The sequence below is a fragment of the Bos javanicus genome, chromosome 8 (assembly GCF_032452875.1).
Source record: "Bos javanicus breed banteng chromosome 8, ARS-OSU_banteng_1.0, whole genome shotgun sequence".
Taxonomy (NCBI): Eukaryota; Metazoa; Chordata; class Mammalia; order Artiodactyla; family Bovidae; genus Bos; species Bos javanicus.
The window spans coordinates 66,569,679-66,583,407 of NC_083875.1; the positions used below are offsets into that span (position 1 = coordinate 66,569,679).

General features: G+C 40.6%; 1 protein-coding gene across 3 annotated transcripts in view; it reads left to right on the plus strand.

The window, feature by feature from the left end:
- LOC133252845 (contactin-associated protein-like 3) overlaps positions 1–13,729 on the plus strand; it is a 236,558-nt gene that overhangs the window by 164,314 nt on the left and 58,515 nt on the right. For all 3 annotated transcript variants that reach the window (XM_061425821.1, XM_061425822.1, XM_061425823.1), the window contains exon 12: positions 1,468–1,587. In XM_061425821.1, the coding sequence (XP_061281805.1) occupies positions 1,468–1,587 (120 nt within the window). The remainder of the gene's footprint in view (positions 1–1,467; positions 1,588–13,729) is intronic.

Genomic DNA, 13,729 nt, shown 5'->3' on the forward strand with positions numbered 1-13,729 from the left:
GTCTTAAGTACACAATTAGTACATGTGTATGTTCTTGTTTAAAGCAAGTTTTCTCCTAAGTCATTCCTCCACTACTCTTGTTTTCCTAGGCAATTGCAGCCCCAACACAACACAGACACTGTTATCAATCTATGTGTATCCCTCTGGACACTTAGGTGGTTATAACCATGTGTATATATGATAGAAATGTCAACGTGAGTGGCCAAAATGCAAGCATGGTGGAAAAGCAATCCAAATTGCTTTTCCATCAGTGTCTCTGTGTCTATCAGTGTAAATGATGGTAACCATGCTGTTGAGTTGGGGGCAATCTAACTTGATACGTTTGATACTTGGCCATATTTAGTAAAAGGATTTTTTCCTTTACAGAATCTCTGGACAAAAAGCATTCCCTTCATGTTCTTGTTCTTTGAGATGCGAGAACAACCACCCCTAAACTTCTCCCAGGATTTTTCTTGATTATTTGAAATAAGCAAAGTTAGAAATGTAGGTAATCCAGTCATTATAGCATGGCATAAAGCCATATCCTACTAGGATCACTCTAGTTTGTGGATCTTGTCTAACTACCACTGAGTCTCTCTGTAATGCCAGATTTGATCCTTAGAGCTGACTTAAAGATCCAGTCCAACTCTGTGCCAGAATTAGGGCCACACTTCCCTCCCAGCAGCCGTTAGCAGCTTTTCAGGTTTTCAAAGGGTTTTTCCTGTCAAGGTAAAGGGTGATGCTCAAGAAAGCTGTTACTCGACTGATCATTCATTTAAATGCATGCTGAATATTAATTGAGTTCATCATCTACAGATGCTAATCACTTACCTTGTAAAACATTCATTGTATACATAGAAAATTCATTTATGAATTAGGATAAATTGAAACTACAAAGAGACTTTTCATATATATTATATATATTGTTTTGAATTTTGATTTTCTCGAATAATCATTTCCAAAGCATTTTAGGATGTTTCTTTTTAAAATGAACTTTAAAAACAGAATGAAGTAGAGCTGCTGATTTGTGAAATCCATCTCATTGAAAAAAATGCATTTCATGTGGAAATTGTCTTAAGTAAACAAAGAGTATAGTTACTGAGTAATTTTTTAAAAATAGCATGATTGTTAGATAATAACATATCATTTAGGGAGATGAAGCCAATGCATTTCAGATGCTTAGATATTGTGAAACAGCAAAGAATTAGACTAGAGTAAATCCAATTACCCTGATTTTGACAGGAATTCTGTGTTTCTAGAGCATAAGGTATTCAGATCCACATGTCCCATAATGATACTTCTTAAAATCTTTCACTCTGTGTCTGAGAATCTTTATGCTATCCGAGTGAAACAGGGGAACACTCCTCTAGAGAATATGTCCCTGAGAGCAAGGCAGAATGAGTGTTACTGGGGAAAATATCATTTAATTAACAATATGGAGGGATTCATTCTATTGTCGTTCCTGTCTGAGATCTCTGTCCTCTGCAGCTCTCTACGAGCAGTCATGTGAAGCCCACTGGCACAGAGGAAACTCTTCAGGGCTCTATTATATCGACTCAGATGGAAGTGGCCCTCTGGAACCATCCTTGGTATATTGCAACATGACAGGTATGCTAATAAGCTTTTTTAATGACAAACTCATGTAGCTGTGTATGAAAAATCCATATGCAGTAAGCAGAGTTTACCTAGTGGCAGCTTTACTTAGATGTGCATTTTGATTGTAATTGTAATATGATCATTAAGAAGTATTAAATGTAATGTTCTAAAATAGTTAAGAGGTGGTAATTAAAAGTTATGTCATTATTTTCCTGGAAATGTTCTTTCTTTATGCAAAAATTAGCAATAAATCGCTGTTTATTAATCTACAACATCAAAGGGTAAACTTTATTTCTTAGTTCATGTCAATAAGTGCCAAAGTCTTAGGAGAATGTTCACTTCTTAAATTTATGAAAATATCCATTTATATTCTTTTGAATCTGTAGTCAGGTGAGTTTATCTGCGTGCATGTGTGCTAAGTCGCTTCAGTCATGTCTGACTCCTTGTGTCTCTATGGACTGTAGCCCACCAGGCTCTTCTGTCCATGGGATTCTCTAGGCAAGAATACTGGAGTGGATTGTCATGTCCTCCTCCAGGGGATCTTCTGGACCCAGGGGTTGAACCTGCATCTCTTATGTCTCCTGGGTTGGCAGGAAGATTCTTTACCACTAGCACCACCACCACTCAGATAAAGCCCTGAGTTTATCTAAGGAATAATAAATGTTTCTAAAGTGTATATGGACTTCCCAGGCGGCACAGTGGTGAAGAATCCGCCTGCCAATGCAAGAGGCACAAGAGACCTGGGTTCAGTCCCTGGGTCAGGAAGATCCCCTGGATTAGGAAATGGCAACCTACTCCAGTCTTCCTGCCTGGAAAATTCCTTGGACAGAGGAGCCTGATGGGCTACAAGTCCATGGGGTCACAAAGAGTCAGACACGACTGAGTGACTAACACACACACCAAGTGTATATACTTCATCTAATAATACTATTCATGTGCAACTATGTAAATAATATTTCATCTTCCTTAAAAACCTGATTATTAATATGTGTTAAAGGACTTGTGTTTACATAGTGTTTATGACGCCTTTAATTCTTTAAAACTTTTTAATTTAAGCGCTCTGCCTAAATGTATAGGAGTGCAAAGGGCCAAAACTTCCACTGCATTGAATGACAACTGTCCTGATGGAACTGATACAAATTTTTATACCTCTTTCTACCTGTATCTGTATGTGTCTGTACCCATAAATTTTTCTCCATGCTCATATAAGGTTTGCCCAATAAAGAGGACAAACCTCCTTTAGAAAACTTTCTGTTACTCTGGCAGTGTAGCCCTAACAGATACTTCAGCAACCACAGAATTTGAGTGCAAATTCTGAGATAATTATCAGAAAAAATTCATCTATAGATGGTTCTTAGGTAACTATAAATAAGTTATAATTTGGTTTCTCTGTTGTTATGGCTCCATATCACTGGGGAAGGGTTGTAGATCTCACAAGGAGGAAATTATTTATGGGTAAAATTATAATGATGGTTTGTGAATAGCTTGCAATCTCGATGTGGTTTTTATATAAATACCTATTGTCATTTCATACATGAAAAAAATCTAAGCATTTTTGGCAGTGGTTAATATGTGCTCTGATCTAAATTCAGTCAAATATGTATTCCAGTCCCCAAACCACCCCCAAAGTTGTTACAGAAGATGCAGGAACTCCCAGGGCATTGCACTGGGTGTGAGTATGGCTGTTTGGGGCTTTTAGGCAAATATTTTATCATAAATACTGACCAGAATATTGCAGTGTGATGACAGAGTTAAATACATCAACTTACTTTTACTGAAAGATATGTGATCAGTGAAATATGTGAGGAAACGGCCCAGGGGATCTTTCAAGATATAGTGGATTCCAGTGGTTTATAACCTTCAAGTGATTCGATTTATGCTTTGATTTGCTTTCATTACCATGACTCAAGTGAATGCCAAGAATAAAGAAAGCTAAATAAAGAAGCTAGCATCCCAATAATACATTTCCTTTATATCAATTAGGTTCTTAATTATCACAAAAGTCTAGGGCATGTTAAAGATTTTCATATATATTATCTTGGGTTAATCCTATGATCAGAGTTCCATATACACTGAAAAATTCCAAGAATCATAGAAAGGCAGCTGCTGATGCTGCTAAGTTGTTTCAGTCGTGTCCGACTCTGTGCGATCCTATAGACGGCAGCCCACCAGGCTCCCCAGTCCCTGGAATTCTCCAGGCAAGAACACTGGAGTGGGTTGCCATTTCCTTATCCAGTGCATGAAAATGAAAGGTGAAAGTGATGTCGCTCAGTCCTGTCCGACTCTGTGCGACCCCATAGACAGCAGTCTACCAGGCTCCTCCATTCATGGAATTTTCCAAGCAAGAGTACTGGAGTGGGGTGCCATTGCCTTCTCTGATAGAAAGGTAGAAATAATCCCAAATAACATGTCCCAAGATGAGTAAAGTTTCAAAGGTATTTGCTGATAATTAACTGTTGGCAGGCTTGGTAAGGCTGAGATCAAGTTTATAAGTGTGCCAAGAGAAATAACTGAGAGCTGATTGCCTGATCTTCTCCAGTTTATGGTTGTAATAAAAGAGAAACATTTTAATCATCATAGTGAACACATGATCTAAGCTTTGCCATGAAGCTTTAGTTGTGCATATTTCTAAAGCCCGTTTGGAGTGTGTAACTATGGCAAGGTGTTCTGTTTTGATACTGATTGCTGCAATAGTGGATACATTTTGATTCCCTGGAATTGCTATTACCTCTTCAGAGTGAACCTAGGTCCCTACCACCATAGACAAGAATAGTTATCAAAATGCGAAGGGACAGTAAAAACAAATGCTCAGCTTTTGATTTCAATTAACTTAGGATAATACTTGATTATATATAAGCATGTTTTTCTTACCCTAGAGATAAGAAAGAACCTCTAAATAAGGGAGGGAAAACGTAAAATCTACTGATTACCCATCCTGATTAATTTATACACATGATAGCCTTGAAAACTGTCTGCCAAGGACATGAATCATTCCCTTTCCCAGGGTGACATGAAGAAATGTCCAAGTTAAGGCACAAAACTGAAGAGATGCAAGAAAACTTCTGACAACATTGAACACGTGTGCTCAGCGCCTGCCCTGAGCCGACACAGCTGGAGTCATAACAGATGGTGAATCTGAACACCTCCCTCCCATGGTCTGGGGCACTTTTTTGGGTGGAGAACCAAACCCTTGCCAGAAGCAAATCAAATACATGGCATGTTATAAGGCAGCGGGTGCTGTGAAGCAGAACAAAGCAGGGAATGGGGCACAGACTGCAGAAGGAAGGGTTACAGTTTTAAATAGAGAGATCAGGAAAAGACTCAGTTGGAAATTTGACATTTGCACTTATTACATCAAAGCAGCAGCACTGAGACAAGAGGAGGTGGAGCCTTCACGGGGAGGGAGCAGATAAGGGTAGAAGGCCTACAGCCACAGGGAGCCTGGGCTGTTGGACAGACCCAGGTGGAAGGACCAGGAGGTGGCCTTCCCTCAAGTCATGTGGCTGGAAAGGGGCTGGTCCAGATTTCACACAGTTAGGACCTTTAACCATCATGATGCACCAAGAGGAAGCAAGGCGACCGGTTAGGACTTTGCTCTAGTAATTTAGCCAAGATGGTGGTGATGGTGGGGAACAGGGTAGGAGAGAGGAGGAGGAGAGAAAGATTGCTTTAGAACCACTGGACTGGATATGGACAGAGAGAAAGGGAGGAATCAAGCAGGGCTCCCCTGTTTGGATCTGACCCCTGGAAGAAAGGTGCAGTTACTGTTTATGGAGATGGAAGGACCATGTTTTAATGGAAGACCGGGATTCCAGTTGTGAGCATGTGAAGTTTGGTTTGCCTGTTGGTCATGTAATTAGATAGTAGGGATCTCTTGTTTATAAAAACAAGTGTAATATATCTTCTTAAAGCTTACCGGGTGGTTATAATATCCTTGGTGATACAAACTTTAAAAAATATAATTTGTACTGCGATTTTACAAATGAACCTGACCAGCAGGCTGTTATTTGCTTTCCTGTCACCAGTGGACACAGTCCAGCAGGATGAGTTTTTTCCAGGTCCCTACATGTTTGTCCCCCTAGGGAAGCTCTGCTTTCTACAGAAGGATCCTTTGGCAGCATCCAGGAAAGGCTGTATTATTATTATTAAGCTTCTCTACAGATGCTTAGGGTTTTCCAGGTGGCGCTAGGCTAAAGAACCAGCCTGCCAAGGCTGGAGACATAAGAGATGTGGGCTTGATCCCTGGGTCGGGAAGATCCCCTAGAGGAGGGCATGGCAATTCACTCCAGTATTCTTGGCTGGAGAATCCCATGGACAGAGGCGCCTGGGAGGCTACAGTCCATGGGGTCACAGTCAGACAAGACTGAACACAGCACAGCGCAGGGATGCTTATTTGCACACAGGTTTAGAAACCATAGTTGTGAAGCTGAGGAGCTTTGATTTCAGTGAGCACAGCCTCCTCTATCTTCAAAAAATTAAAACGGAATGGGAGTAAAGGGCACCACACAGTGGAGAAATAAAACTAATGGAGATGTAAAATTTTGGTGCTGCTATTCATTTCACAGTCCAAGCAATTATTCTGTTGTTCCTATTAATGTAGGTTGCTGTGGGTGAGGTTGCACGATCCATCATTGAATCCTTGTGGCAATGATTTGTCCACAATGCAACAAGAATTGTTCACATGTATTAAGATAAAGTCTAAGACATTAATTCTCTAAAGTAAATATTTTCTAAACACTCTAACTTAATCTTGGAAAGTTTTAAGAGCTCTAAGGTGTATGTGTATGTGTGTATGTGTTCATGAAAATCATTGCTAATAATTTAATGATTTACATTGGTATGTAAATGTCTATTATTAAAGCATACTTAGTAACTATGCCTTTATATTACATTGCAAATGAACAAACATTAAGTCCAGATTATTGTATCACTATGACTTTTGCATAATTAAGTTTTTTAGAAAAGTTTGTGGTTGCCTAACTCTTACCTAAAACTCCTGAAATTAGTGTAGTCTTGTTCTATGTGAAAAGATTAATGTTCTAAGAGTTCTATAATTGCAATTAAGGTAGAGAATCAAATGGATCATGGAGATGGAGTGCAAGAGTTAAATATTTCAGTGAAGATTTCCAAATAATATTAAATGCCAAGGATTTTTTTAAAACTCAAAGCCATAAAGAAAGCAGTGGCATACAGGCCAAATGACCAACTACCTCCAACAGCTAGGCAACAAAATATTTAACTGAAAAATTTTAAAATCCAGATTGTTCCAAGAGAAAATCCAAAGAATGAGCCAGGTTTATAGCTCAGTGGTAAAGAATCTGCCTGCCAATGCAGGAGACTTGAGTTAGATCTCTGGGTCTGGAAAATCCCCTGGAGTAGAAAATGGCAACCCAAACCAATATTCTTGCCTGGAGAATCCCTCGGACAGAGGAGCCTGGTGGGCTACAGTCCATGGGGTCACAAAGAGCTGGACACTACTGAGCACGCACACACACATAGCTAAACAGTTCTTACTGATCCAGGGGTCACATGAGTTGCCCTCAAAGTCTTTGTATTGATAGAGGAAAGATCTTAGGGTCCTGATTCTGTTCTTCCAACCTGGAAATATTTACGTTATAGTAATTTCTCCTTCTCCATAGGCTGCAGTGCCTGTGGACAATTAAACATTCTTTAATTATTCAAAAAAACAAGTACTAACACTTGGAAAAATATACCCAAAACAAAATTCTAAACCAATGATTAAAATTAAATCCTTGGTAATAGCCTTCAGAAATGTAGTCCTAGGACCTACAAAAAAGTCCTATAAAATGACACTCTTCAAGTCTTTTTTTAGCACCTTTAGTACTGAGACATCCACAACGAGACAGAAAATGAAATATTTTGAATGGACTGCTTGTGAAATTTGTTGATGGGTCTATTCCCTTTCTAAAGAGAAGGAACAGAACATGATTTCTTTGATGACAATATGAGGAGGGTCAATATCTCTCCCCACTGAGATGGAGATGACTGTGTCCACACTATACCCAGGATGTTAGTATTAGTCACTCAGTCAGTCTAACTCAGTGTGATCTTATGGACAGTAGCCCTCCCAGCTCCTCTGTCCATGGAATTCTCCAGACAAGAACACTGGAGTGGGTAGCCATTCCTTCTCCAGGGGTTCTTCCCAATGCAGGGATTGAACCTGCATCTCCCACACTGCAGGCAGATTCTTTACAAACTAAGCCACCAGAGAAGCCCCAGGGTAGTTGTTTGCTATTATAACATCATAGTTGTGAGGTTCAGAAACTGGGTCTTAGACAATGCACTGTGAGAATGACTGTTGCTGGAAGAAAATGGGTTGCAGTCAGAGCAGTGACTCAACTTCTGGTCCATAAGAATCCCTGGAGGCTTAATGAACAAGCTGAGGACTGGGTCTATTGCCTCCCTGACCATTCCCGCTTCAGATCTTAATTTATTTACTACTGCTACTGCTAAGTCACTTCAGTTGTGTCCGACTCTGTGCGACCCCATGGACGACAGCCTACCAGGCTCGCCCGTCCCTGGGATTCTCCAGGCAAGAACACTGGAGTGGGTTGCCATTTCCTTCTCCAATGCATGAAAGTGAAAAGTGAAAGTGAAGTCGCTCAGTTGTGTCCGACTCTGTGCGACCCCATAGACTGCAGCCTACCAGGCTCCTCGGTCCATGGGATTTTCCAGGCAAGAGTACTGGAGTGGGGTGCCATTGCCTAGCCAGTTAATAATGCAGAACTTTTTACTCATTATTATTGCTAAGTCACTCACCTTCATGCAAACCAAGCAGTTGTGTTTCTTTTCTTGAGACATAGTTGATTTACAAGGTTGTGTTAATTTCAGATGTACAACAAAATGATTTAGTAGTACAGACATCTATATCTATTTTTTTCAGATTTTTTCCCCTTATAGGTTATTACAAAATATTGAATATAGTTCCCTGTGTTGCATAGTAGGTCCTTGTTGATTATCTATTTTGTATATAGTAGTGTGTATTTTGGAGAAGGCAATGGCAACCCACTCCAGTACTCTTGCCTGGAAAATCCCATGGACAGAGGAGCCTGGTAGGTTGCAGTCCATGGGGTTGCAAAGAGTCATACACGACTGAGCGACTTCACTTTCACTTTTCACTTAAATGCATTGGAGAAGGAAATGGCAACCCACTCCAGTATTCTTGCCTGGAGAATCCCAGGGACTGGGGAACCTGGTGGGCTGCCATCTATGGGCTCGCCCAGAGTCGGACATGACTGAAGTGACTTAGCAGCAGCAGCAGCAGCAGCAGTGTGTATTTTGTTGTTGGTTCAGTTGCTCAGTTGTGTCTGACTCTCTGCAACCCCATGGACTGCAGTATGCCAAGCTCCGCTGACTTTCACTATCTCCAGGAGTTTGCTCAAACTCATGTCCATTGAGTTGATGATTCCATCCAACTGTCTCATCCTCTGTCACCCCCTTCTCCTCCTGCCCTCAATCTTTCCCAGCATCAGGGTCTTTTCCAATGAGTTGGTTCTTTGCTTTAGGTGGCCAGAGTATTGGCGCTTCAGCATCAGTCCTTCCAATGAATATTCAGGGTTGATTTCCTTTAGGATTGACTGGTTTGATCTTGCTGTCCAAAGAACTCTCCAGAGTCTCTCCAGCACCACAGTTCGAAAGCATCACTTCTTCAGTGCTCAGCCTTTTTTATGGTCCAACTCTCACATCCGTACATGACTACTAGAAAAACCATAGCTTTGACTGTCGAGACCTTTGTTGGAAAAGTAATGTCTCTGCTTTTTAATATACTGTCTAGGTTTGTAGTATGTATATTTTGAATCTAAAAAATGATACAAATGAACTTATGTACAAAATATAAATAGGCTCATAGACATGGGAAATAAAATTGGTTACCAAAGGTGGTTACCAAAGGTGAAAGGAGGGTATAAATTAGGAATTTGAGATTAAAATATATGCAATTGTGTTTCTTCAACAGCCATTTTCCTGTGTCGGAAACTGTGTCAGGTCTCCAGCACTGTGGTTTAGCAAAGGGCAGTCAGTCCAGTTGTCTTACACACGACACAAGCTATTTTTGGAGCGTGAGAAGTAGATTTATTACTATAAGAACACTTATAAGAGATGTAAGCAGTAAAGAGAGGGGATTCTGCCAAGCTATTTTTTTAAGTCCTTTATAGGCTGAGTGCTGATAGCCCCATACGGCTATGTGTTTAACGTTTGTTTATTAGTATAAATTTTCTTCCTTTCTTCTCTCTTTTGCTTGAATTCCTGTCTTGGCATAACCAGACAGCTCCCTTTTCAGTTACCCATTCAGTTCATACATTCATTCAATCATACACACTTTATACTACGAAGTTGCAGGCACTAAGCTATATGTGAGGAATGAAAGGGAAATTAACTGTTCTCATAGACCTTCAGATGAATGAGATAGACAGATGTTAATTCAACTAACGAACAATGTTATGAATATCATTAGGTCTACATTTGCTATTTTAAGTAGATATCAGCACTTGTTGGAAATTTGTCAAAAAGAGGTGGTAAGTATAGACTGGAGAGTTCATTCACGAGTAAATGCATAGTTGCTGCAACATATATTTTCTTTGCTTGTAAAAAGTTGGGATTTCATTGTTCTCTTCTCTGCTCTTGAAAGTTGAGATTGGCAGGAAGCATAGCATTATTGTGCATTCATTACATGTAGCAAGTTTTGTTTGGAACTAGTGTTTCTTACAAAAAATGTTTTAAAGTTGAAATGTTGGAATTTTTAAGGAAAATGAAAGAAGAGCTGCACTTTGATGATTATCATATAGAGTGAACCTGCATTTCTTTTATACTGGCTTTTGCCTGGAAAGAACTCTTTTCCACCTCCACTGGGGAGACATTATTCTGACTTGCCTCTTGACACTTGTAAAGGTAGTTCGTAAAACATGCAGCGTGGTGTGATTGGCGATGCAGAATTTCTGGGGCAGGACCAGTCATGGTGCCCAAAGGGTGAAAAAACAAATGCTTCAGGAAAGCTTATTTTCCTGCTTTTCTGTCAGCCACACAGTCTGCCCCAACCTTGTGGGTGGGCATAGTGAATGGTCTGGATGAACAATAAAAATATAGATGCTCAGAGGGCCGCTAGGCCAGAAACATGCCAGATTCACGGCCTTAGCATTCAAAGGTGGCTAGAACGATAGCATTTGGTCTTCAGCATTTACTAAATACGGAATTGGAGGCTCAGAGATTTTTTTTTTTTTACTTTTCTAAGACCATTCCTCCCCTGTGGCTCAGCAGTAAAGAATCCTCCTGCAATGCAAGAGATGCAGCAGGAGCTGCAAGTTCAATCCCTGGGTCAAGAAGATTCCCTGGAAAAGAAAATAGCAACCTACTCCAGTATTCTTGCCTGGAAAACCCCCCGGACCGAGGAGGCTGGTGGGCTACTGTCTATGAGGTTGCAAAGAGTTGGACATGACTTAGTGACTAAATGAGACCATAGGTTATAACCCATATCTCTTACTGACCATGACCCTGTACTCTGTCTGTATTTAATTTTATGAATGAATTATATAATGTGCTCTTTGAGAAAATTATTTTGCTCTGGAGCTGTATGATGGGCTGACACACAAGAGGAGATATTAATATCTTCCAAAAACTGAGCTCCTAGGAGGTTCCAGATACAGGGCCAGGCACATATATATATTGCCTGAAGACAATATAAGTCATGTTAAGTAAATGTCTATTCTTGCTAAATAGCAGATGTCTGTCCTTATGAATGAGCAGACGCACATTCAGTGTGGCCTAGTAAGTGAAAGCATCATCCTCTGAAATCCCAAGAAAGAAGGCTGTGAAGTAGCTACATTCCCTTGAAGCTATCAAGTTGTATCCTATAGCATTTTCTTGTGTTAAAATATTAAAGTAAGCCAAAAAAGCCTCAAGGCCCCAGAATTACGGCAGGAAGGGCAACCCTTAGGAGGATGCTCCTATAATATTAATCAGGAGGGACCCGAGATGTGGGGCCAGGATGAGTGCCATCTCTGGGCCCCCCAGGGCCTGGCAACTGTCTCCTTAGAGCTGTCATCACTTCTCTTCAGTAAAATGCACACACCAGTCATCCTCAGCTTTGACAAACAGATGACATGGCAGGGACCAGAGCCTCTGCAATCTAGGGCAGGGCCAGGTGAGAGCTGACCATCATCTTCCTCAGGACACCCTCTGAACATCTGGAGTAGTAGGCTTGGCCTTTACTGGCCCTATGAACACATAAATGACCAGGATCCAGTTCTATTTTCATTGGAAATATAGGAGAGGGCTCAGGTGAGTAAGACTGGCTGGAAAAATTACAGACCTTAGGACTCTTTGAGAAGTTTACTCAGAAAGCTCAGTGACTTACACTGTATTACTTAGAAATGTGTGGCTAAATTACATAGTTTCATGAATTTAGTTTTGCAAGTGAGTTTTTCTAGACTTCATTTCCTTATCTGTGTGGCAAGACGGTTGAGGTGAATAAAAAGTGAAAGCTAGTTGTAATGATATTTATTTCTGTATAGTAACACAATTTCTAAGAAGGCTGTTTTGGGTCTCTATTGTTGTTCAGTCCCTAAGTCATGTCTGACTCTTTGCAACCTCATGGACTGCAGCATGCCAGGCTTTCCTGTGCTTCACGATTTCCCTGAGTTTGCTCAAATTCATGTCTATTGAGTTGGTAATGCCAGGCAACCATCTCATCCTCCATCAGCCCCTTCTCCCCCTGCCTTCAGTCTTTCCCAGCATCAGGGTCTTTTCCAGTGAGTCGATTCTTCACATCTGGTGACCAAAGTATTGGAGCTTCAGCTTCAGCATCAGTCCTTCTAATAAATATTCATGGTGGATTTCCTTTAGGAGTGATTGGTTTGATCTCGTTGCTGTCCTTGCTGTTCATCAAGAGACTCTAGTTCTTCCTCACTTTCTGCCATTGGGTGGTATCATCTGCATACCTAAGGTTATTGATATTTCTCTACTGTAGTATTCAGATTATCTTTGTGGGTTCAGGAATGGCTGCTAGTGTTTACATCTGTCTATCCTTATTTATTACCCTGATTGCATCTTCTTGACTAGCTCTGTCTGGAGATAGATGTGACAAATTAAATCATCTGGCATTTTGCCTTCTCAGTCTTCTCAGAACATGTACCCTCAAAAAAAAAAAAAAAGAACATGTACCCTCTTCTCATCAGAAGAAACAAAGGCAGATGGCTTAATTTCAAAAAATGTTCTATTTGGACACAAATGCTAAATGCTGGGCTCGATGAATCACAAACTGGAATCAAGATTGCCAGGAGAAATATCAATAACCTCAGATATGCAAATGATACCCCCCTTATGGCAGAAAGTGAAGAGGAACTAAAGACTCTTTTGATGAAAGTGAAAGAGGAGAATGAAAAGGCTGGTTTAAAACTCAACATTCAAAAAACTAAGATCATAGCCTCTGGTCCCATCATTTCCTGGCAAATAGATGGGGAAACAATGGAAACAGTGTCAGACTATATTTTCTTGGGCTCCAAAATCACTGCAGATGGTGATTGCAGCCATGAAATTAAAAGGAGCTTGCTCATTGGAAGAAAAGCTATGACAAATCTAGACAGCATATTAAAAAGCAGAGACATTACTTTGCCAACAAAAGTCCATCTAGTTGAAGCTATGGTTTTCTCAATAGTTATGTATGGATGTGAGAGTTGGACTGTGAAGAAAGCTGAGTACCGAAGAATTGACGCTTTTGAGCTATGGTGTTGGAGAAGATTCTTGAGAGTCCCTTGGACTGCAAGGAGATCCAACCAGTCCATCCTAAAGGAAATCAGTCCTGAATATTCACTGGGAGGACTGATGCTGAAGCTGAAACCTCAGTACTTTGGCCACCTGATGATATGAACTGACTCACTGGTAAAGACCCTGATGCTGGGAAAGATCGAAGGCAGGAGAAGGGAATGACACAGGATGAGATGGTTGGATGGCATCACCAACTTGATGGACTTGAGTTTGAGTAAGCTCCAGGAGTTGGTGACAAACAGGGAAGCCTGGCATGCTGTAGTCCATGGGGTCCCAAAGAGTCACACACGACGGAGCGACTGAACTAACTGAACACAAATAGGACTTCATTTCAGGCATCTGTGGGAAAAGGAATTTTTACCTTCACTTTCTTTGA